The sequence below is a fragment of the Dipodomys spectabilis genome, unplaced genomic scaffold, assembly GCF_019054845.1.
Source record: "Dipodomys spectabilis isolate Male_0828 unplaced genomic scaffold, ASM1905484v1 ptg000034l, whole genome shotgun sequence".
Classification (NCBI taxonomy): domain Eukaryota; kingdom Metazoa; phylum Chordata; class Mammalia; order Rodentia; family Heteromyidae; genus Dipodomys; species Dipodomys spectabilis.
The window spans coordinates 10,218,440-10,243,355 of NW_024870711.1; the positions used below are offsets into that span (position 1 = coordinate 10,218,440).

Below are 24,916 nucleotides of genomic sequence, written 5' to 3' on the forward strand. Positions count from 1 at the left end.
CATCTTAGTGGAAGGGGTTTTAGCAAATGTCAACAGCAACATTTTCACATTTTTTAAAAACCAATTCCACATGTCCGGTTCCTTATTGAGACTTCCAATCCATATTCAGCCTGAGGAGAGTGGCTTACTAGTCGCTGGTCCCCATTGAATGTGTGTCAAACTATCTTTGATATTGTATAGGTACACCAGCTGTTTACCACGTTTCAGAGAATCATTTGCCATTCCTTTAATGTTGTTTCCTGTATGGTTATATCTACATGCTATGTTAAAAATAACAAGTATATATTTTAAAAATCCAGTCTACAATTGTCATTTTACTACGCTGAATTGAAATCCTTTGTACAACTACTTAATAGTTTTTAAAAAATTAACAAAAATATGGGGCTGGGAAGGTGGCTCAGTGGTAGAGCGCTTGCCTTGCATGCATGAGGCCCTGGGTTCGATTCCCCAGCACCACATAAGCAAAAAGGAAAAAAGCTGGAAGTGGCGCTGTGGCTCAAGTGGTAGAGCGCTAGCCTTGAGCTGAAGAGCTGAGGGACAGCGCCCAGGCCCAGAGTTCAGGCCCATGACCGGACCCAAAAAAAAAAAACAAAGAACAAAAAACAAAATAAACCCATTGGCAAGAAAAATTTTAATAAAATTTTCATGTCAACTGCAGTAATCATTTATATATTCATTCATACATGGTTTTAGATATAAGATCTTCTTGTGTCCTTTCATTCTGTCCTGCTATATTATGGCTATAGTTGAATATACTGCCCTAAATTCACATTGGAAGTGGAATCCAAATGCACAGGGCTGGGAGGAGGGGCCTAATTTGGTAATGGAGGCTTCATGCTCACAAGTGGGCTGTGGTGCTGTCTTGGGAGTGGATCTGAGGTAGAAAAGAGAGTTCAACTTGCTCACCCTGCCCCGTCTCCTGCTTGGACTTCTACCACAGAATGAGGCAGCAAAGCATTTCAAGCAGTCTCTACACTGTAAGAAAGAAATGTCTGTTCTAAGTCACCTAGCCCAGTTATTCTGTTACAGTAACACAGAAGGGACTAAGCAATCATGTTATTTCTCTTCCTGTTTTTAAGTCTTTTAATAAGTTAGTAATGGAGCTTGAACTCATGGCCTTGAAACTATCTCAAGCTTTTCTGCTCAAGGGTAGTGCTCTACCTCTGGGAGCCGTAGTTCCACTTCCAGTTTTCTGGCGGTTAATCACAGATGAGCTCATGGACAATTCTGCCCAGTCTGGCTGCAAACTGTGATCCTCAGATCTCAGCCTCCTTGGTAGCTAGGATTACAGGCATGAGCCATCAGTGCTAGTCAAATCTTTTATTTATTTATTTATTTATGAAACAAGGTCCTGCTCTTTCCCAAGACCACAATAGCTACCTCCGAGGTAGCACAGCGGTACAGTATTTGCATAACATGTACAAGGCCCTAGATTCCATCTCTAGCACCACAAAATAAACAAAATCCTACTATAATTCAAATCTTCCTAAAGTCTTCTGTGCAGGAATTTAACAATCCAAGTCCCGTAACCGTAGGGTTTTTCAGTGTTTTAATTTTCTTGAGATTCTGTCCACCAATTTTAACTTCCTGATGTCAGACGTGTGCTACCATGCCCAGCCATGCAAACTTTTGGAGGCTTGAGAACTTTTCTTTTTTTCTAAATCTGTCTCTATAAACTGCCATCCCCTGATCTCAGCCTCCTAAGTAGCTTGGCTTACAGACAATGCATCTGGCTTTTTTAAAAAAAATCTATCTTAAAATATTATATGGAATATATTTTTTAAAAGACTAACAGCTGAGGATCACACATAGAGCCCCTCATATATACTAGGGAAACATCTATCACTGGGCTATGACCCCAACTCCTTAAAATGGAAAGTATTGCTGCAGTAAAATGTGACAGGCTACAATGCTGTCTCCTCTGTGGCACGTCAGTGCCACATACTCTGTCATTTCTCTTCTAGTAAACTTTCCGATTTTTTTTGGGGGGGGGGATGGGGCACGGGGCTTGGACTCAGGACCTGGGCGCTGTCCCTGAGCTCTTGTGCTCAAAGATAGCACTCTACCACAGAGCCACTCCTGGTTTTCTGGTGGCAAGAGTCTCACAGACTTTCCTGCCTGGCCTAGCTTCAAATCATGATCCTCAGATCTCAGCCTCCTGAATAGCTAGGATTACAGGAGTGAGCCATCATTGCCTGGCTTCTTATCATCTTTTAAAAATGTATTTATACAACTACAAAAGCTTTCTTTTGATATTTCTCTGGATTCATCTTTTGGATTTCAAAATTACTATATATATTTTATATATATACACACGTGTGTATATATATAATATATATATATATATACATACATATATACATAAATAAAAGCTTTTAAAAAGCATATAGCAAAGCCAGGTACTAGTGCCTCATGCCTGTAATCCTAGCTACTCAGGAGGCTGAGATCTGAGGATCGCGGTTCAAAGCCAGCCCAGGCAAGAAATTCCATGAGCCTCTTATCTCTAATTAACCACCACAAAACTGGAAATGGGCTATGGTTCCAAGTGGTAGAACACTAGCCTTGGGCAAAAGAGCTCAGACAGCAACTATGCCTTGAGTTCAAGCCCCATGGCTGACCAAAAATCATATAAAGGATGGTTTAGAAAACTAGTTTAATGATCTTGGGTTCTTGCAGGAGAGTTTAATCCATTTGGTGAGATCTACTTCTATCATGTTATTTCATGCTTGTTAAATCCATCTTTTCATGTGTGCATTTGTCCTGATTTTGACAATTCCTTTCTTTTCCTTAATATATATTAGTGGTACCTAGATACTGTGGTAGAATATATTTGTAAATTCAAATTTGTAAAATTATCTCTAAAATATATAGAGCATATATACAGACAGCCCAAAATCAAATTGACAAATTCTTAATCAAAGGTAAAGGTTGATCTACCTTTCATCTCTTTTAGAAAAACTGAAGATGATAATGGGTTTTATTCTCTTGGTGATAATGGCTTTGAATTCAGGGTCTCATGCTTATTAGGCAAGTAGCATATCACTTGGGCTAGCCATGCTCCTACTCCTAGAAAAATACAATTTTAATCTATTTTCAGTTAACCTAATGCGCTATAGACTTATGATTTTTCCTGCCATACATTAATGTCTAATTTAATTTATGGCACCAATATTCCTCAGATTTATTCCAGTGCTTTCCAGTTATTTCACTCACCCTTACTTTTGATACCTCAGTCTTTCTCAGTCTTTTCCTCCATAAGGTATTAACTTTCAGAAGTTCCTTTAGTGAGGTAATTTTGTCAATGTGTTTTGGTTCTGCTCAATGGAAGGTATCTTTATTACACTTCCATTCCTAGATAGGATGGTCTAATATATCTACATAGCAGGGCAGTCTCGCTGAGTTTTGGATGATTGGTAACAGTACTTTTTTGTAGCTAAAAGCTAAGGACCTCAAACATCTGAAGGAAGTGGTATGGAAAGCACTGTCTTAATATTCAGCTGCAGTTACCAAATGGATGTCTAAGTTAGGCTCCACACACATCCTTTTACTAGCCTCACAATGACCCTATAAAAAGCTTGCTGTGAGAAAACAGTATTAGCATCCCCATTTTATGGGTAATGGAATACATTTTCTAAGATTTGTCATTCCTCATTCTCATTATTCTTTTGCTTTTATTCAGCATCACTGTATACACTATCCACATAATTTATGAGACGATTTCACTTTTCTCCCTTGAAGCCTGATTCTTTTTTTGCAAGTATTAAATTTTCTATTGCATTCACAAAGTCCCATACAACTTTTAGTTTAAAAGAATTTTTATTAACCAGTATTCTCAAGTCTTTCCATCAGGTCAGATGGCAAATCTTTCTAAGATAACTAAGTCTTTGGTCTGACACATTAATATTCAGCTGATAATTTAACACCAAAGTTCATTATTTTTTAACCATGTTCCTCAAGAATAAGTTTATATTCTGCTAAATTAATACTTCATCTATATAAAGAAGAAATGGAAAGTCCTCTCCTATTCAAGGCTAGAATTCTGCTCTGACAGGTGAAGTTTTCCATGAATACTTTGTCAGGCACACTTCAGCAAACTGTGGAGTTTGAGAAAGAAGGTAACTGAATCTTCATGTCTTTTATGAGCTAAAAAGAGCAATTCTCTAAAGCAGAACAATAGATTTTATATATCACACATTCTGACCAGAGGGTAAAATTAGCATATCCCTCCAACTTATGAATTATCTGTAAATTATTTGTAACCTGTATTAGATGTAATAAAAATGTACAAAAATAAAAATGTTAACTGGGACCTGGTGGCTCAGGCCTGTAATTTTAGCTACTCAGAAAGCTGAACTCTGAGGATCGCATTTTGAAACAAACCAGACTGGACAAGACAGTCTTTGAGACTTTAATTAACCAGCAAAAAGAGTCAGAAGTAGAGCTGTAGCTCAAGTATTAGAACACCAGCCTTGAGTAAAAAAGCTAAGGGACAGTATCCTTGAGTCCAAACTCTAGTACTGGCAACACACACACACACACACACACACACACACACACACACACACACACACACACACACACACACACACACACACACACACACACACACACACACACACACACACACACACACACACACACACACACACACACACACACAATGACTAATGCTCTAAGAAACTGGGAATCCATACTACCAAGACTGCTCTGAGAAATACCTCAGTGGCTTCTCATTGGCTGAGGAAGCTGGGCTATTTATACAACCAATTCTGCCTTGTGGCTAAGGAATTCCCAGCTCTGCAGACGTACTTCCATTGACACACCTCCTAAGGGAGGATGCAAAGGAGACTAGGAACACATTTGAACTTTCCTAAAGAAATGCTTAACTGAATTCCAAACTTGTGACACCAAGTTTTATATAAAAGCCCATTTTATTTAGTCTAAAATATGTATATTAGTTTTAAAACAAGCTTGGTTCAAAGTTTTAACTGTTAACATCACTTTGATATTAGGAACAGAACAGCCTGTAGTTTTACTAACACTAATTTAAGAAATCCATTATGTGCAGTACTGCCAATAAAAAAAAAAAAGAAAGAAAAATCCATTCTGTGTGGAAACATTGTGGTGTTACTTTCCTCAGACTTTTAAAACTTTTAGAATGAAATCACTTTAGCTTATAAAAGACTTCTTAAGACCTGTATTATAGCTTGTAAAAGATATTTTATGACATTCAACAAAATTCCACCCCACTTTCTCTGATAATAAAGTGTTTTCTTAAACTGTGACTTGTTAAATGACGTGAAACTAGGGAGAACTGGGTGGTACCGTTAGTATCTTGGTTATCTTGGTGTTTGGAGAAGACTATCCTGTGCTTCACCACTTGCTGCCAGGCCTTGCAGAGATAGGGCCTGAAGTCCGAGTCGGCATCCGAGGGCAGTTTACATGCAGCAGCCGGCCCTTCTGTTGACGCTCCAGCTCTCTGCATTATGCTTTGTGTCGTTGCTAAGAGGATCAAACGATATTCATTGACAAGTTTCTCTAGAAGCTTAGAACATTTCTTCAGAGTAGACTCCTGCAAATTCACACTTTCTCCTCCATTGACTCGGTCTATCCAGTAAAACGCTGACAGGCTGTCCACAATCAAAAGACAGAGAGAGGGGTGACTACAGAACATGGCTTCTAGTGAATAGAGGGTGATCAGGAGCTGGGCACTGCTGCTGCAATAAACCAAAAACAGTCTTCCAAGGCAGCACTTTATCATTTCTTCAGAGCTTTGCGATAGCCTATGCTCAAGAACTGTAACAAGCCGAAGCATGTCAAAGTGGTAATCTGTATCAATAAATAAGACTTCTACTTCCAATCCACCTTCTGACCGTGGAAGTATACATCGTGCGGTTAAATGATAGAGCATTTCTGTTTTTCCTGTTCCTTCTGGACCGTGAAATTCAAGAATATCACCTGTGTAAAGTTTAAAAATGCCAGTCAAAACGCAGTAATGAGAAGTCTGCATGCAGAAAGGTTCAAGGAAACATTTAAAGGAATGTCAGAATCCAAATCCATTTGCCAAATGGATGTGACAAGCAAATACAAATGAGTAGGGAAAGCATTACATGTTAACTCCCAAGTTGTGGAGGGAGGCAATGGATCCACCTTAAAAATCATGTTTCTCAGTCTCCCTTGTAAAGAGGGATTGCCAGGTGAATAGTTGTAGCTGCCAAGAGGCAAGTTGATGTCTGCTGGGGCCTCAAGGTTTTTTTGCACTCTATGCAGGTGTCACTCCTTGTGTGGAAGTGGCGCAGCCATCTCCAACCAGTGAAGATGAAAGACAGACAGTTGTGCCCAGCTTTGGATAACAAGAGGGATCCTACACCAGCTGCTTGCGGCCTACCCCATACTACTGCACCAAGGGGAAAATAAGCCTCTCCCTCAACTGGACTTCTGTCACTGGCTAGTGAGAGTCATCCCTAATAAGGTGCTTCACGCTATCAGCGTTGAGAGGGTTGCACTTGTGCAGCATGCATGAGGCCCTGGGTTTAATCCCCAGCACCACACAAACACACACATATACATATACACACACAAAAGGAATATCTCTTGAAACTGTATCTAGCTACATAATAAATTATTTTCCCCCATAGTATAAGCCAAAGTCAACCACTTTGAACTTTAAAGATTCCAAATTTCTTTCTATATAGGTCTTATTAACTTCAAGAGCAGTACAAGCTAAATAAAATGCCACCTGGGAAATTGTCCTGCTTCCAGAACTTTTCAAAATGCATTAAAGACTAATGTTCCAATTCTTCCTAGTTTGTTTGTCATTATTGCTAATATATGGCTGAACCATCTGATTTGGAAACACTATGTTTAAAAGCAGATTTTTAGGCCTCAATCAAATTACAGTGTATCTAAAAATTCAGATACTTTATTTCCTATTATTACAAACCACTGGACACTGAGGTATTCTCAAACAATATAAAAGCATAAAAGTATAAAGTTATAATTTAGCAGGAGTAACTTCAAGCATTCTATTACACAGTAGGGGACTACAGCTGACAATAATATATATTTCAAAATAGCTACAAGAAAAGATTTTGAGGTTCTTCCCACAAGGAAATGACAAATGTGAGGTGACTGATATGCTAATTACTATGATCACTATATAAGGCACACCTTCTGAAATAGCACCTTGCATCTCACAACTACATACTGTTATTATGGATAGGTTAAAATTTTTATTAAAAATCTAGCAAGTTATACTATACCTAAAAAGTATAACTTCAGACAAGGCTGGGATATAACTTAATGGTAGAGACTTACCTAGCATGCATGAAGCCTAAATCTGGCTCTCAACACTACACACATACACAACAAATAAAAAGCTTAGCCAATTTCCACTATAATCTTACATAAAATTTGTGACTTAAAAAAATTTTTTTGGGGGGAAGGGGGGGTGGAGGTCCAGACGTGGGCCTGAACTCTGGGCCTGGGCGCTGTCCCTCAGCTCTTCAGCTCAAAGCTAGCGCTCTACCACTTGAGCCACAGCGTCACTTCTGGCTTTTTTTCCTGTTTATGTGGTGCTGAGGAAATCGAACCCAGGGCCTCATACATGCAAGGCAAGAGCTCTACCACTGAGCCACCTTCCCAGCCCTTAAAATTTATTTGTAAAAAACTTTTAAGCCAGGCACTGGTGGCTCATATCTGTAACCCTAGCTTCTCAGGAGGCTGAGATATGAGGATGGCGGTTCAAAGCCAGCCCAGGCAGGAAAGTCTGTGAGCCTCTTTTTTTTGGTCAGTCATTGGGCTTGAACTCTGGGCCTGGATGCTGTCACTCAGCTCTTCAACTCATGAGCACTCTACCACTTGAGCCACAGCGCCACTTCCGGATTTTTGGTGGTTTCTTGGAGATAAGAATCTCAAGGACTTTTCTGCCCAGGCTGGCTTTGAACCACCTACCTCAGATCTCAGCCTCCTGAGTAGCTAGGATTATAGGCGTGAGCCACTGTTAACCCACTTGTGAGATTCTTATCTCCACATACACACACACATACATGCAATACAGTGACTAAAATTATATAAAACCATATTACTGGTGACTCTCCTCTGTAGTACTTAGTAGGAGTTAAGTAGAACCCCTCCCTCACTAGCAGTCTTCTATTGCTCTGTGTTATAGAAACAATACACCAGATGAGTAAAGATAACATTGTACCAATATTGATGGCAGTAAGGGAAAGCTGAAACAATGTAGTCATCTGACATTGATCTGTGGAAACAGTGTCCTCCAGACCAAACCCCACCAAATCCTCCTCCTCCTTTTCCCAAAAACAAACTGTACAAAATTGTCCTCCTCCTCCTTTCTCTACAAAGGAGCCATGAGAAGCCGGTCACATCTGAGAAAGCGCTGCTTCCTGCAGGCATGTGACTCTGGCACTGCAGCAGGAAAAGCCAATTCCAAACATCCATCCTCCCAGTTGCCACATTATCACACTAGATAATAACTGCCTGTTTATTTGGCAATATTTCCTATTGGCGCGCTCCTTCTCCCCCACCCTCTCTGTGTGGTGCATACCAGTCCGGGGCTTGAACTCAGGGCCTCAGTGCTGTGCATAAGCTTTTGAACTCAAGGCTAGTGCTCTACCATTTTGAACCTCAGCTCTATTTCCAGGTTTTGGTAGCTAATTGGAGATAAGAGTCTCATGGACTTTCTTGCCCAGGCTGGCTTTGAACCACAATCCTCAGATCTCAACCCACAGAGTAGCTAGAGTAACAGGTGTGAGCCACTGGCACCCAGCTTCTGACAGTTTCTTTAAGATTGAGACTTGAGTATTCTATCCCCATCACAAAATACAATGTCTTCTAAGCGTTTTACTTCACTTTCTTCGAAAGATCCTCTTTAAAGACATCTAAAGAATGACATCTAAGTTCTAAGAAAGACATCTAAGTTCTAAATGGTCTAATTCCGGAACATAGTATTTTAAAAGGAGCTATCTAGTAAGGTGGCAAGCGTGGTTTTGGTTAGCAGAGTCCTGAAAGGTACGAAGACCCTTGATCAAGACTAGGCACAAAGAACCAACACAGAAGTTGCAGCAAGAACAGTAACTAACTGTGGGTTTCAGGCCTGTTCCCAGCCCAAAACCAAGTTTACACTGAAATTCTGTCAGGTCCTTGGTCCTGAATGGTAAAACCCTGAGAAGTAGCTGTAAAACTGCTTGCTACTCAATTACCCATCTAAAAGCTAAAAATGGCTGTGGCTCAAGTGGTAGAACGCTAGCCCTGAGCTAAAGAGCTCAGGGATAGTGCCTAGGCCAAGTTCAAGTCTCAGGACAGGCACCAAAATAAATAATAACAACAGAAAAGCCAGGAGGAAAAACATCATAAGGCATAAATGGTATCAAGGAGAATGCAACATTACTATACAATAAATCCATCAGAAAAGTAAGAAACAAAAAAAGATGGCAAGAGAAGAAAAAAAATCAGTAGATGTGTAATTTGCAAATCTCATTTAACATTAATATTCTGTGAACCAAATGGCAAAAAACTGAGATGCTTTAGAAGACTGGGTGAAAGGGCACTGTGAAGTATTCACTAATTTGAGAGACGCATCATGGACAGCAACCAGATGTAGAAAGTTAGTTTGAGCATAGGTAGTACAGTTTGTTGGCTCTTCTTTGCCTTCATCATCATGCTGTGCTGGGAAATGATCCTAGGGCCTTGTACATGCTAGCAAGTACTCTACCACCAAGTTACACCCGCAGTGCATAAATGTATTACTTCTTCTAAAAAATTACAGTAATTATACAAAGTAAAATGTTTCCTTATGTTTCTATACATGCATATATGTACTTTGATCAGTTTATTTTAAAAGTATAAAAATTCAGTAGAATCTTCATGAGGCTAGAGGATCAAATGAAGATAATAACTGATGGTAAGAAATGTAAAAAATTGGACTGGGAAGGTGGCTCAGTGGTAGAGTGCTTGCCTTGCATGCCTGAGGCCCTGGGTTTGATTCCTCAGCACCACATAAGCAGAAAAAGCCGCAAGTGGCACTGTGGCTCAAGTGGTAGAGTGCTAGCCTTGAGCTGAAGAGCTGAGGGACAGCGCCCAGGCCCAGAGTTCAGGCCCCATGACCGGACCCGAAAAAAAAAAAAGAAAAAAGAAATGTAAAAATTTGGAGAGAAAAGGGAAGACCTCCAGGGGATAAAAAATACAGGAAACTATTTAGAAGGTAAATATTTTAGAATTAAACTTAACTTTGCCATGTATTTTATTGGGCTTCTCTCTTTCGTCTGATAACGTCTTTTCTTTCATTCTGTCTTTGTCTCTTTCCCCAACCCCCTCACTTCTGATAACTGGGGCCCTGAGCCACAACTGCACTTCTAGATTTTTTGCTACTTAATTGGAGGTGTCTCTCTCTCTTTTTTTTTTTTTTTGGTCAGTCGTGGGGCTTGAACTCTGGGCTTGGGCGTTGACCCTCAGCTCTTCAGCTCAAGGCGAGCGCTCTACCACTTGAGCCACAGCACCACTTCCGGTTTCTGGTGGTTTATTGGAGATAGGAGTCTCACAGACTTTCCTGCTTTGAACTGCAATCCTCAGATCTCAGCCTCCTGAGTAGCTAGGATTACAGGCATGAGCCACAGGCACCCGCTGGTAAATGTCTCTTGAATTTGTCCGTCTAAGCTGACTTCAAACCTTTATCCTCAGACCTCAGAGTAGCTAGGATTACAGATATGAGCCACCGGGGCCCCTTTCCTTTTTTTTTTTTTTTTTAAGATTTGTTGATTTATCTGCAATGATGGAGATTAAACCCAGGAATATTTATATACTATCAAACACTCTACCTCTGCAATACCTCCGATAACTTCGCCAAGTATTTTCTTAGTGAGGGATGGTGATTACAAACATCTCTCAGCATAACTCAGAAAGACTACTACTAAATGTCATGATGAAACCCCTTACTTACACACAATTAATATAAAATTTTTTAAAAATGGGGAATAAAAAAATGGGGAAAAAGACTATTGAAGGCAGTTATCAGCAAAGCTTTCTAGATAACATTAGATATTTATGGTCATCTTTTTTTTTTTTTAATTTTTTGAGAACATACTGTACAGAGGGGTTACAATTACATGGGCAAGATAATGAGTACATTTCTTATCAAGCATTGCAGCTTCCTCCTTTGTTTACCCTTCACATCCCTTCCCAGCCTCCCCCCCCTCCTCCAGCTATGGTTATCTTATGGATTCCTTTGAGCCTTAGTTTTTAGCATGATTGAAAGTAAGGCCAAGGAATTTCTCTGAGAGTCTTTTGTTGAGAGATTAATTCAGAGATAACACTTCCCGTTCATAACTAGGAAGTAAAATCTGCATACTTGCAAGTTACATATGAATATTATCATTAAGGTCCTTGAACTAAATTCCCTACAAATATGCTAATGATGAACTAAAAAATCAGTTCTACTGATTTTATAAACTTTCATGCTTATTCATTAAGATAAAAAAATTGTGTTCAAAGATTATGTTCTATGGAGGGGACATGGTCATTTTAACCCTATTTGAAGTCACTATCTCATATGTTTCTGTGAGCTGTTACAAAAAATAGCGCCCTTGTCCAGCCAAAGTACTGACTATGACAACTTGTAATGAAATTTTTTTTAAAAAAGTTCTACAGTTTGGCACTTGAAAAACTTAAAAAAACTCAGAAAATCTGGATGGTTTGGCCCTGGCAGTTACTCTTACGAATAGATGCTGTAAGGAGTCAGGGTAACAGATTGTAGAAGAGTTACGAATCTAAAGATCCTTCAAAATAAGGAAAAGAAAGAAATGCCAAAAAAATACATCATCTTGGTACCATCCTACTAACTATATAACAAATATGGTGAATTTTTAGTTAGTCATTATAGTACTGAAGAAGTGTGAATTAGTACATAGTACTAAATAACTACTATCCAAAAAGCATTAAAAACATGTTTACCACAGCATTAGAGACTCTTAAAACCCTTCAATATCTCCTACGTAAGCTTCCCTAAAACAATTTCTGGTAACAAATATTACTAATAATCTTTATAATCCCAGTCTTTTTTCCCTGCAGAAATGGGGATTGAACTCAGGACTTCACTCTTGCTATACATGTGTTTTATTATTTGAATCACGTCTGCACCCCTTTTGTATGTATTTTGTTTTGGAGACAGGATCTTGCCAACTTTACTAGGGCTGATCCTGAACTCACAATCCTCTTGCTGCTATGTTACAGATATAACACAGCAAAGACAGAAGTTACGGGTGTGCATGAGCATACTGGACTAGAATCCTAGGCCTGTATCTGCTTTGTGCCAAAGAGGTATTTGTCTAGGTAGCTTTATAGCTATAGTATCTACTGCATCTACAACATGCTATGACAGGAAATGGTGCTATAGCTCTCAAGTGGTAGAGCACTAGCCTTGAGCTGAAGAGCTGAGGGACAGTGCTCAGGCCCAGAGTTCAAGCCCCATGACTGACAAAAAAATAAAAAAATTAAAATAAATAAAATAAATTGTTGATTAAATTTTTAGCCAGGCACCAGTGGCTCACACCTGTAATCCTAGCTACTTAGGAGGCTGAGATCTGAGGATCACAGTTCAAAGCCAACCCAGGCAGGAAAGTCCATGAGACTCTTTTTTTTTTTGGTCGGTCGTGGGGCTTGAACTCTGGGCCTGAGCACTGTCCCTCAGCTCTTCAGCTCAAGGCTAGTGCTCTACCACTTGAGCTACAGCGCCACTTCCAGCTTTCTGGTGGTTTATTGGAGATAAGAGTTTCATTGACTTTCCTGCCTGGGCTGCTTTGAACCTGGGCTGCTTTCAACCTCAATCCTCAGATCTCAGCCTCCTGAGTAGCTAGGATTACAGGCGTGAGCCACTGGCACCAGGCAATGAGACTCTTTATCTTCAATAAACCACTCAGAAAACCAGAAGTGGCGCTGTGGCTCAAGTGGTAGAGTACTCGCCTTGAGCTGACGAGCTGAGGGACAGCACCCAAGCCCAGAGTTCAAGACCCACAACCAGAAAAAAAAAAAAAAAGCTGTGACTGTTTTTTGTTTGTTTTCCAGTCCTGGGGCTTGAACTCAGGGCCTGGGCACTGTCCCTGAGCTTTTTTGCTCAAGGCTAGCACCCTACCTACCACTTGAGCCACAGCTCCACTTCCAGCTTTTTTAGGGGTAGTTAATTGGTGATAAGAGTCTCAGGAACTGTCCTGCCAGGGTTAGTTTTGAACCATGATCTTCAGATCTCAGCCTCCTGAGTAGCTAGGATTATGCGTGTAAGCCATCAGCACAGGGCCAATACAGTTTTGGGTTAACATTCTGGCTACTGACTAAACTGGACAGTGGTTTTCAGTTTCTAAAATATTATTCTAATGTAGAAGTTGTGCTATCAACACCTGCTTTAGCATATAAATATCAGCTTTATAAAGTTTACCTTACTAGATGTTTGAATATGGGTCAATACAAAAGACAGTAGCAGAGACATGTTTTATGTTTGTAATTCTTTTTCATGTATTTGGTTTCAGAACTATACAAAAATTCTAATTAGTTTGATAGTAACATTAATATGTTGGATAGGCACACAATGCATAAAGATTTAATTGGTACCAGAATAAAGCAGGAGAGAAGGAACAAATCTACAGAGTAGTAAAGTTTTTATAATTGTTGAGATTAAAATATTAATCCAAACTAGACTGTTAGAGAAATTGAGATGTTAGTTTTAATCCCAGGGCAATAGCTTAGAAAAGTTTTATAAAATAAAACCAATAGAGAAAAGAATAAGAGAACTAAAATGATAGGCTGGAAAATACTTATTTAACACAAAACACAACAGTAAAGGAAAATCAGAGAAACAGAAAAGGCATTAAGACATATACAAAACAGGTCAAAATGGTCATAAACTTAATCTCATCGGTACATTATGTTCATATAAATGTATTAAATAGCCCAATCAAATGGCAGAGTAATCAGAATGGAATAAAAAGCCATGATCCCATTACAGGCTGCCTACGATAAACTTACAGTCCAATTCACAAGTAAGTTGAAAATAAGGGGTAGGAAAGGAGATGCTATGAAAACAACACAGGTTTGAAGTTGTTAGATTAGCAGGCAAAACAGACTTTTTCCCCCCAGTCCTGGGATTTGAACTCAGGGCCTGAGCACTCTCCCTGAGCTGCTTCTGCTCAAAGCTAGAACTCTCAAATGAGTGAGCCATAGCACTATTTCTGGCCATTTCTGAGTAGTCTATTAGAGATGAGAGTCTCATGGACTTTTCTGACCAGGCTGGCTTCAGACTGCGGTCCTCAGATTTCAACCTCCCAAGTAGTTGGATTACAGGTGTGAGCCATCAGTGCCTAGCCAAAACATACTTTGAAGACAAAAGTTATTATGGGAAATGAAGGCATTTTTCTATTCTGTGACTTGAGCCACAGCGTCTCTTGCAGTTTTTTGTGTGGGTTAATTGGAGATAAGAGTCTCATAAATTCCTCTAGCAGGGCTGGCTTTGAACCATGGTTCTAACTTCTCAACTAGGGCCATGAATGCCCACCTTTACCCTGCCCCAACCACTACAAACAGTGACAATGCTTCAAGATACTGGATCATACAGTAGTTATTCCTTTTAATTTTTTAAGGAATCTCAATATTTTCTGGAAAAACTGTATCATTTTAAACTAAATAGAACATTTTTCAGTCCCACTAAAGGTACACAACGGTTCTAATTCTTTACATTCTGGCTCACATCTTTTTTTTTTTTTTTGTCAGTCATGGGGCTTGAACACTGGGCCTGAGCGCTGTCCCTCAGCTCTTCAGCTCAAGGCTAGTGCTCTGAGCCACAGCACCACTTCCAGTTTTCTGGTAGTTATTGGAGATAAATAAGTTTCACTGTCTTTCTTGCCCAGGCTAGCTTTGAACCGCAAGCCTCAGATCTCAGCCTCCTGAGTAGCTAGGATGACAGGTGTGAGCCATGGGCACCCAGCACCACATCATTCTTTTTTTTTTTTTTTTTTGGGGGGGGGGGGTCCAGGTGTGGGGCCTGAACTCTGGGCCTGGGCGCTGTCCTTCCACTCTTCAGCTCAAGGCTAGCGCTCTACCACTTGAGCCACAGCGCCACTTCCGGCTTTCTTCTTTTTTGCTTATGTGGTGCTGAGGAATCAAACCCAGTGCCTCAGGCATGCAAGGCAAGCGCTCTACCATTGAGCCACCTTCCCAGCCCCCACCACATCATTCTTAACATCTACTTTCTGTGATTTTTGTTTTATTTGTTTTGGTGTTGCTGGGGTTTGCATTTAGGGCCTTGCATGACTCCTTTGAGTTATGCTCAGTAGCCATCCTAATGGGTATGAAGTGACAAAGAACATTTTATAAATATAAATGTGTCAACCAGCATTAAGACATAATAATAATATATATTTGCTATTGTTACTTCCTTTTTTTCTGAGTCAGTGTCTTAACTATAGTATAGTCTAAACTGGCCTTGAACTCACAATCCTTTTATTTTTTTCTCGTTTTCAGTTGTGGGGCTTGAACTCTGGGCCTGGGCGCTAGCTGTTCCTGAGCTCCTCAAGGCTAGTGCTCTACACTTGAGCCACAGCACCACTTCCGGTATTCTGGTGGTTAATTGGAGATAAGAGTCTCATTGACTTTCTGGGCCCGGGCTGGCTTTGAAACGTGATCCTCAGATCTCACCCTCCTGAGTAGCCAGGATTACAGGCGTGAGCTACCAACACCTGGCTAACTCACAATCCTCTTGCCTCAGCCTTCCAACATTAGGATTACTGGTGAGTACCACCACACTGGGTTGTAAATATTAACCATAGATTAGGCAATGGCTTCTTACATATAATACCAAAACATGAGCAATAAAAGAGAAAGTATATAAACTAGACTTCACCAAAATTACTAACTTTTGTTATTAGTCAGCACAGTCAAAAGATAAAAATGAATGGACTAAATATGTATTTGTTATATCCAGGTCTTGAGCCTAGAATACATAAAAGACACAACTCAGTAATAGGCTTAGGTGGTAAAGCACCAGCCCTGAGCAAAAAAACTAGCTTAGGGACAGAGTGCCTGGGCCCAAATTCACGCCCCATGAATGACCAAAAAAAAAACCACAAAAGTAAACAATCTTGTTTCCCTGGTTGTGGCAACAGCTGCATGACTGTTTAGCTGTCCAAAACATGACTCAACTATACCCTTAAATGAGTAAATCCTATTTCTTGAAAGCTGTTACATTAAAAGAAACAAAAAACATGGGTCTGGGAAGGTGGCTCAGTGGTAGAGTGCTTGCCTTGCATGCATGAGGCTCAGCACCACATAAATAGAAAAAGCCGGAAATGGTGCTGTGGCTCAAGCAATAGAGCACTAGCCATGAGCTGAAGAACCAAGGGATAGCGCCCAGGCCCAGAGTTCAAGCCCCATGACCGACCAAAAAAAAAAGAAAGAAACAAAAATCAAAGTACCTGGGGGGCGGAGGGAGGCTGGGAAGGGATGTGAAGGGTAAACAAAGGAGGAGGCAATGCTTGATAAGAAATGTACTCATTATCTTGCCCATGTAATTGTAACCCCTCTATACAGTATGTTCACAATAAAAAAAAAGAAAGCCAAAAATTGTACGTATTTGTAAAATGTATCTGTATTTATATTTATACTATAAATTTATAATACATACTAAAAAAAAACAAAAACAAAGTACCTATTAGAATTCTATTATAACAAGTACAATTCTATTAGAACAAGAAGTACCTAGAGGCTGGGAAGGTGGCTCAGTGGTAGAGCGCTTGCCTTGCATGCATGAGGCCCTGGGTTCGATTCCCCAGCACCACATAAGCAAAAAGAAAAAAAGCCGGAAGTGGCGCTGTGGCTCAAGTGGTAGAGTGGTAGCCTTGAGCTGAAAAGCTGAGGGACAGCACCCAGGCCCAGAGTTCAGGCCCCACAACCGGACCCAAAAAAAAAAAAAAAAAGTACCTAAAGACTTTCCTAGGGGCTGGGAAGGTGGCTCAGTGGTAGAGCGCTTGCCTTGCATGCTTGAGGCCCTGGGTTCGATTCCCCAGCACCACATAAGCAAAAAGAAAAAAGCCGGAAGTGGCGCTGTGGCTCAGGTGGTAGAGCACTAGCCTTGAGCTGAAGAGCTAAGGGACAGCGCCCAGGCCCAGAGTTTAGGCCCACTACCGGACCCAAAAAAAAAAAAAAAGACTTTCCTATAACTCTACAAACTTCTCAAGAGAATGACAAATAAACTGTAATAAAACTTCCATAAATACTGTGTTGGGGGGGAGAGGAAGGGAGGCAATGTATACTCTAAAACTAATTATACATATGTTGAACTGAACTTCATTTCACCTGACACAGATAAGGAAAGTTTAAGTTTTCTCCCCTGGTATTCCTTACATTTTATTGTTTGTGTGTGTGTGAGAGAGAGAGGGAAAGTGTGTGTGTGGTGTGTGGTGTGTGTGTGTGTGTTGGGGTAATGAGGTTGAAACTTGAGGTCTCCTGTTTGCTACTAAATCATTCCACCACTTAAACCATGGTCTGGCCCAATTGCTTCTCCATTTTTAATTGTGCAATATATTATATATTATCTCTTGGCAAGAGTATGTATATGCAAACAAGTAGAGTGGAAAAACTTCTTTTATAAAACAATTTATTGGACTGGGGTGTGATTCAAGTAGAGAAGTAAAGGTCAATCCCCAGTATTTTTTAAAACCCTAACTTAGATACATTTTGTAACCAACATATTCTTCTTCCCAGTTCACTCTAGTGTGTTTTACATAGATACTTGTACATTTAGTGATCTCCTTCTGTTTATATTAGTTCCATAGATCTTAGAATAGTGACAGTCTCTCTCTCTGTCTCTCTCTCTCTCTGTCTCTGTCTGTCTCTCCTTCTTTTAGTGTACTAGTCCTGGTACAGAAACTCAGGACCTTGGTACTGTCCATGTGGTTTTGTGCTCAAGGCTAGCACTCTAACACTTGAGCCATAGCTCCCACTTCCAGCTTTTTGGTGGTTAATTGGAGATAAAGAGTCTCATGAGGTCTCATGGGTTTTTCTGACCTAACTGGCTTCAAACCTCTATCTTCAGATCTCAGCCACCTGAGTAACTAGGATTACAAGAGTGAGCCACCTACATCCAGCGAAATGATCTTTATCTTTTTTTAATTAAAAAATTAGCATATATGAATTGTACATTGAGGGTTTCATTGTGAATTTCCATACAATCTATCCCAATCATTCTCCTTCCCTTTACCTCCCCCACTTCCTAAAACCAATTTCAACAGGTTTCATTGTTCAGTTTTTATACTACTTTTTAAAGTTGCATTTTTACCATGAACAGGTGAATCTTCATCAGCAAACAGATTTGGTTCTATTTCTTTCAAGGAACTTCTACCTTCAAGGCGGGCAAGAAGCTTACAAAAGAAAAAAGAAGAAAACTCATTATTTTATTTTTATTTTTATTTTTTTTTGGTCGGTCATGGTGCTTGAACTCTGGGCCTGGGCGCTGTCCCTCAGCTCTTCAGCTCAAGGCGAGCGCTCTACCACTTGAGCTACAGCGCCACTTCCGGTTTTCTGGTGGTTTATTGGAGATAGGAGTCTCACGGTCTTTTCTGCCCGGGCTGGCTTTGAACCGCGATTCTCAGATCTCAGCCTCCTGAGTAGCTAGGATTACAGGCGTGAGCCACCGGCGCCCGGCTTCTCATTATTTTAAAAAGTATAAAATTCTACAATTATCTAACTTTCTAAAATCCCATATGAAAAACTTTGAAATTTTGAAGATTTGAAGAAATATATAGAACGGAAAATGTGACTGAGAATACTGTGTTCATCTACCTTTATGTTATTTCATTTTTTTGCTGGGCACTGGTGGCTCACGCCTGTAATCCTAGCTACCCAGGAGGCTGAGATCTGAGGACTGTGGTTCAAAGTCAGCCTTGGCAGCAAAGTTCATGAGACTCTCATCTCCAAGTAATCACAGAAAAAGCCAGCACGACCTACAGCACGTAGGTCAGTCAAGTGGCAGAGTACTAGCCTTGAGCAAAAGGAGCTTAGGGACAGCTTCCTGACCCAGACTTCAGGGTCCAGGACTGGTTAAAAAAAAAAAAAGTTAAAAAAAATAACTTTTTGTAAATGTACCCAAAACTGTTGGTATAAAATGTCTGTGTCCTTAAAGGAATAGTCAACTTTAAAATCTAAAGCCAAACTGCTCATTGAAAACTATTCATTTTAATTTACCTTATAATTAAATTTCTTCCTGTGCTTATAACACTTATTATATAGTTATTTGTTTTAATTTATCCCATTTTGTGTAGGAAAGGAAAACAGAATAAGAAAACCTGTTGAGGATGCTATTGAGGGGTAGGGGAACAGACAGGAGGAGATGAAATTGGTTAAAACAGAGTGGAATGCATGTGGAAATGTAACAATGAAATCCTGCCCTGTATAACTAATATAATCCAATTTTAAAAAGCACATATTCAAATTCCACAAAATAACTAACTCAAGAAGTTACTCCAACTGTTTACTATTATGGCTCAAAACACAGCACAACTCTCCCCCATAGTTCCTTATTGTATGGTATTCAAATCAGTATCATTTTTTTGACATTGCTCCTCATAGTTATCTACTTTATTCAGCCAACTCACACGTAACTTTCCACTATTACTAAAAAAAAAGAAAAAAAAAACAAATCAAGGCTAGGCTGGGCACAGGAGCTCATACCTATAATCCTGGCGACTCAAAAAGCTGAGATCTGAAGATAGCAGTTAGAAGCTAGCCCACGAGGGGCTGGGAAGGTGGCTCAGTGGTAGAGCACTTGCCTTGCATGCCTAAGGCCCTGGGTTCGATTCCTCAGCACCACATAAGCAAAAAGAAAAAAGCCGGAAGTGGCACTGTGGCTCAAGTGGTAGCCTTGAGCTGAAGAGCTGAGGGACAGCGCCCAGGCCCAGAGTTCAGGCCCCACTACCGGACCAAAAAAAAAAAAAGAAGAAGAAGCTAGCCCAGGCATGAGACTCTTATCTCTAATTTACCACCAGAAAACCATAAGTGGAGTTGTAGCTCAAAGTGCTAGAGCAGCCCCAAGCACAGGCCCTAATTTCATGCCCCACAGCTACCACTACTAACAACAACCAAAATAGAGGATTAAATTCAGAGAAAATCAGCACCCGTATACTTACTAATATAGATGTGATTAAAAGCAAGCATTATCATGTTAATATTGTATAAAGTAGACCACAGAGCAAAGTAAATTACTAGAGAAAAGAAGGGACTTTGTACAGCAATGAAATGAACAGAGATCCTTAGTGTAAACACAAACAGCAAGCCTCAGGATACAAAGTAATCTGACAGAGCTGAAAGGAGAAAGAGCCCAGTGCCAGTGGCTTAGGACTGTAATTCTAGCTACTCAGGAGACTGATAACTAAGGATCACAGTTCAAAGCCAGCCCTGTCAAGAATGCCCAAGAGACTCTTATCTCCAATTTATCACCAAAAAGCCAGGAGTAGAGCTGTGGCTCAAGTGCAAGAGTGTTAGCTTTGAACAAAAGTAGCTAAGGGACAGTGCCCGCACCCTGAGTTCAAGCCTTAGGACCAGTACACACACATACACACACACACACACACACACACACACACACACACACACACTAATGAAAGGAAAAACAGGGCTGGGAAGGTGGCTCAGTGGTAGAGCGCTTGCCTTGCATGCTCGAGGCCCTGGGTTCAATTCCTCAGCACCACATAAGCAAAAAGAAAAAAGCCGGAAGTGGCACTGTGGCTCAAGTGGTAGAGCGCTAGCCTTGAGCTGAAGAGCTGAGGGACAGCGCCAGGCCCAGAGTTCAGGCCCCACGACCGGACCCCCCCCCCCAAAAAAAAGGAAAAACAGACAAATCCACAGTTACAGTTGGAACTCTAACACCCACTTCTTGCCAACTGATAGAACTACTAGATAAAATCGGCAGATATAGAAGATCTAAACACACTGAACCAAAACAGACTAATATAAATCATGTCACTTGTAGTAGTAGTATAACACACATTTTTTTTTCAAGCACTCAAAGGACAAATTCATTGAGGTAGACAACATTCTGGAACCATACAACCAATTTCAACAAAAAAATTAAAAACAAATCATATAGTGTGTTCTCTAAAACTAATGGAGATTAGAATAGAAATCTGACACCGGTAACAGGAAAAATTCTGTTAGTTCTTACCAAATGATGGGTTTTCTCAGTGAAACCTGAGGCAAAGTAGGGGGAAAAAAGAAGGGAGAGGGAGGAGAAAAGCTTGAGATTCAACCACTCAACAAACACTGCCTGCCTACAGTGGACTAGTTATTGTTCTAGAAACGTCACTAAAGGAAGGAACCCAGCAGACAACAAGGGCATGGTGGAGGCCACTATGCAGTGAGAAAAGGATCAGATGTGTTCAGTGAAGCAGCAGCAATGCCCAGGAACAGGCCGGGCGCGCCGGGCGCGGGGGCGGGGCCTGTCCTCCTGGCTGGGCATCCCGCGTCCGTGCGCCTCACGTGGACGCGGCACAGGTGTGCGCGCGCACGCATACTTGTGCGTGACACACAGCTAGGTGTCTGTACGCACGCACGTGCCAGCTCTCACTGGAGTTCCTCAGTGGCGGCGTGGGGCAGTGGCGGGTGGGGCTCCGTGCGGGCGTCGCCCGCGGCCCAGCGAGGCGGCCCCGCCCCGCCCCGGCGGGCGCCGGGCCCCGGGCCGAGCCCCGCAGGCCGCCACGCCCCGGGCCGCCCCGCCGTCCGAGACCCCAGAGCGCGGCGGCCGGGCCCTCAACTCCCTCGCTCCCACCGGAGACGCTCACCTCGGTCCCAGACTCAGCCCTGTGGAAGTCACTACACATCCCCACGAAAGCCTGGAGCGCGAGAGGCTCAACTTTCCCGCCACTGACGCCATTTACCCACAACGCGACAGACACAGCCAGTCAGACCGGCGGAGCGCCGGCCCGAGGCTCGCGCCTGCGCACTGAGCCGGCCCGGGTGAAGCGGCAGGGAGCATGCGCAGTGAAGCAGGTGGTTCCGATGACGTCAGCCTCGCTCTCTCCTCCCCCGCCCCTCCACCCCGCTCGTTTTCGTCTCCATGGAGACCGGGAGGCCGCCAGTGCTTTCGTTTTTTTTCCTCGGTCGTAAATTTGGATTCGTTTTTATTAGGCAAAATGAGCAGCGCACTTGATTTTTTTTTAATTATCAAAATGCATTTTATGCAGAGAGAGTTGTTGCAGGCGACAAGGCGATTGCCGCAGCGATTGGGGTGGCCGAGATGGGAGGGGCCCCGAACCAGGATTGCGAACCTGCCAGGACGAGCCAATCAATCAATCAATCAGTCAGTCCTCTTCCGTTCGTTCCTGGGTTGAAAGCCTCTGACTGACTTCATGTTAACTCGTGGTTAACTTCAGAGGAAAAAGAAGAACAGAAAATAATGAATTTAAAAGAGCTTTAAAAATATACCGGGCTAGTGGGTTTACCAAGCCTTTATGCTTTTGGAGGGAGGTGCAAGTACTGAGGCTTCAACTCAGGGTCGGGGCTCTATTAGCTTCTTTCTTTTAAGGCTGGCACTGACCACTTGAGCCACAGCTTCATTTCCGGCTTTTTGGTGGTTAATTGGAGATAACAGTCTAGGGGACTTTCCTGCCAGGGCTGACTTCGAACTGCAAATCCTCAGATGTCACTCAGCCTCTTGAGTAGTTAAGTTTACAGATGTGATACACCGGCTATCACGCCCTTTCTTGAGGCAGAAGTCTTATTACTAGTGAATGCAAAATGTCCATTCATCAATTTACATACATATATAATTTGTACTTTATAATCTTTATAAAGATATATTGTATATCTCTATTGTAATATATAATAATGTAGTATATGTCTGAGTAGTATTGATTGTATATATACATCAGTATATTATATACTAATATACATGTATATATGTAATTTATGTGTATGTGTATATTATATATAATATATATAAGTTCTCTCATATATAGAGATGAGAGAATACCATATACCAGACCTTAAAATCACACTTCAAACACTGTAGAAAAGCACACTGCAGCATTATTCGTAATTGCAAAATATATGAAATATCCTAAATGGCCCTACAAAGGCGAGTAATCAGCCTTTGCCTCAGAGTGGAGTGTGACGATGAAGACACTCTCGATGCACTTGCATGGAGTCGTTACCAGGATTCAATGTTAAAACACAAAGTGGAAGGGGTATCTGGAGTTTGTTAGCTTTAATGGAAGAAGGAAAGAGAAAGAAGAATATGCACATTTCTGTTCTTTTAGGTAAAAAGAAGAACAGGAAGAATACATGAGAAACCAAGGAAACTGGTTATCTATAGAAAACAGAAAGAAATATGCTGGAAAAGCGGGTACTTTTTTTGGGGGGGGGGTCCGGTTATGGGGCCCAAACTCTGGGCCTAGGCACTGTCCCTCAGCTCTTCAGTTCAAGGCTAACGCTCTACCACTTGAGTCATAGCTCCACTTCCGGCTTTTTTCTTTTTGCTTATGTGGTGCTGAGGAATCGAACCCCGGGCCTCAAGCATGCAAGGCAAGCACTCTACCACTGAGCCAACTTCCCAGCCCCTAGCGGGTACTATTAATAAGGTAAAAGTTGGGGGCTGGGCACCAGTGGCTCACACTTGCAATCCTAACTATTCAGGAAGCTGAGATCTGAGAATCATGGTTCAAAACCAGACTGGGCAAGAAAGTCTGTGAGACTTTTATCTCCAATTAACCACCAGAAAACTGGAAGTAGAGCTATGGCTCAAAGTGGCAGAATGCTGACCTGGAGTGAAAAAGCTCAGGGACAGAGCTCAGTTCCTAAGTTCAAGCCCCAGGACTGACCAAAAGAAAAAACAAAACAAAACCACTACTTTCACTATTTGTTGCATCTTGAACTCTGGGCCTGAGCATTGTCCCTTAGCTCTTCAGCTCCAGGCTAGCGCTCTACCACTTGACCACTTGAGCAACAGTCCCACTTCCACTTTTTGGTGGTTTATTGGAGGTAGGAATCTCACAGACTTTCCTGCCCAGCCTGGCTTTGAACTGCGATCCTCAGATCTCAGCCTCCTGAGTAGCTAGGATACAGACATGAGCCACCAGAGCCTGGCTCTTGCTTGAAATCTTCTCCTATGGGAATGTAAGAACCAAGGTCACAAAAAGACTACATGTTCAAAGCCAGCCAGGGCAGGAAAGTCCATGAACTTCTTACCTCCAATAAACCACCAGGAAACCAGAAGTGGTGCTATGGCTCAAGTGGTAGAGTGCTCGTCTTGAGCTGAAGAACTGAGGGACAGCACCCAGGCCCAGAGCTCAAGCCCTGAAAAAAAAAAAAAAATAGTACATGGGCTGGGAAGATGGCTCAGTGGTAGAGCACTTGCTTTGCATGCATGAGGCCTTGGGTTCCATTCCTCAGCACCATATAAGCAGGAAAAATAAAGCCGGAAGTGGTGCTGTGGCTCAAGTGGTAGAGCACTAGCCTTGACTGAAGAGCTGAGGGACAGCGCCCAGGCCCAGAGTTCAGGCCCCATGACCAGCAAAAAAGAAAAAACAAATAGTACATGTTTTGTTTTAATTATCTTTAAGTAGTTATACAAAGACCTTACTGTTCAACAAAGCAGTTTATGAATACAATGCATCTTGGTCAATGTTACCCCTTTGAACATTCTCGCCCATCCTTCCCAACCCCCTCTTCCTTTTTCTTAATTTTGTAGAACATGCATTGAATTTTTTACTGCATTTTGCCCCCTTTCTTCTCTTTATTCATCTATGCCTCTCCTTGATCCCATCCCAACCTTTGTAAGTACTTATTTCCTGGCTATACATGTTTTAAGAAAGCAGTGAGCAAGTATTTTCTGTCAAAAACACATACCTACTAGAGAAATACACATAAT

General features: G+C 41.4%; 1 protein-coding gene across 1 annotated transcript; it reads right to left on the bottom strand.

Moving 5' to 3' along the window:
• Positions 1 to 4,652: 4,652 nt before the first annotated feature.
• Xrcc2 (X-ray repair cross complementing 2) lies at positions 4,653 to 21,963 on the bottom strand. Its single transcript, XM_042677200.1, has 3 exons — positions 21,831 to 21,963; positions 18,335 to 18,416; positions 4,653 to 5,958 (listed from the first exon to the last, which is right to left on the bottom strand). The coding sequence occupies exons 1-3, from the start codon at positions 21,867 to 21,869 to the stop codon at positions 5,231 to 5,233; spliced, it is 849 nt and encodes a 282-aa protein (XP_042533134.1). The 5' UTR covers positions 21,870 to 21,963; the 3' UTR covers positions 4,653 to 5,230.
• Positions 21,964 to 24,916: the final 2,953 nt, after the last annotated feature.

Bases quoted from the DNA above. Each gene is read 5' to 3' on its own strand.
- Xrcc2 (XM_042677200.1), bottom strand. From the start codon at position 21,869: ATGTGTAGTGACTTCCACAGGGCTGAGTCTGGGACCGAG. The intron at 18,417-21,830 runs GTGAGCGTCTCC...TTCTTTTGTAAG, and splicing joins GGGCTGAGTCTGGGACCGAG to CTTCTTGCCCGCCTTGAAGG. The intron at 5,959-18,334 runs GTAAAAATGCAA...AACTTTACACAG, and splicing joins TGAAGATTCACCTGTTCATG to GTGATATTCTTGAATTTCAC.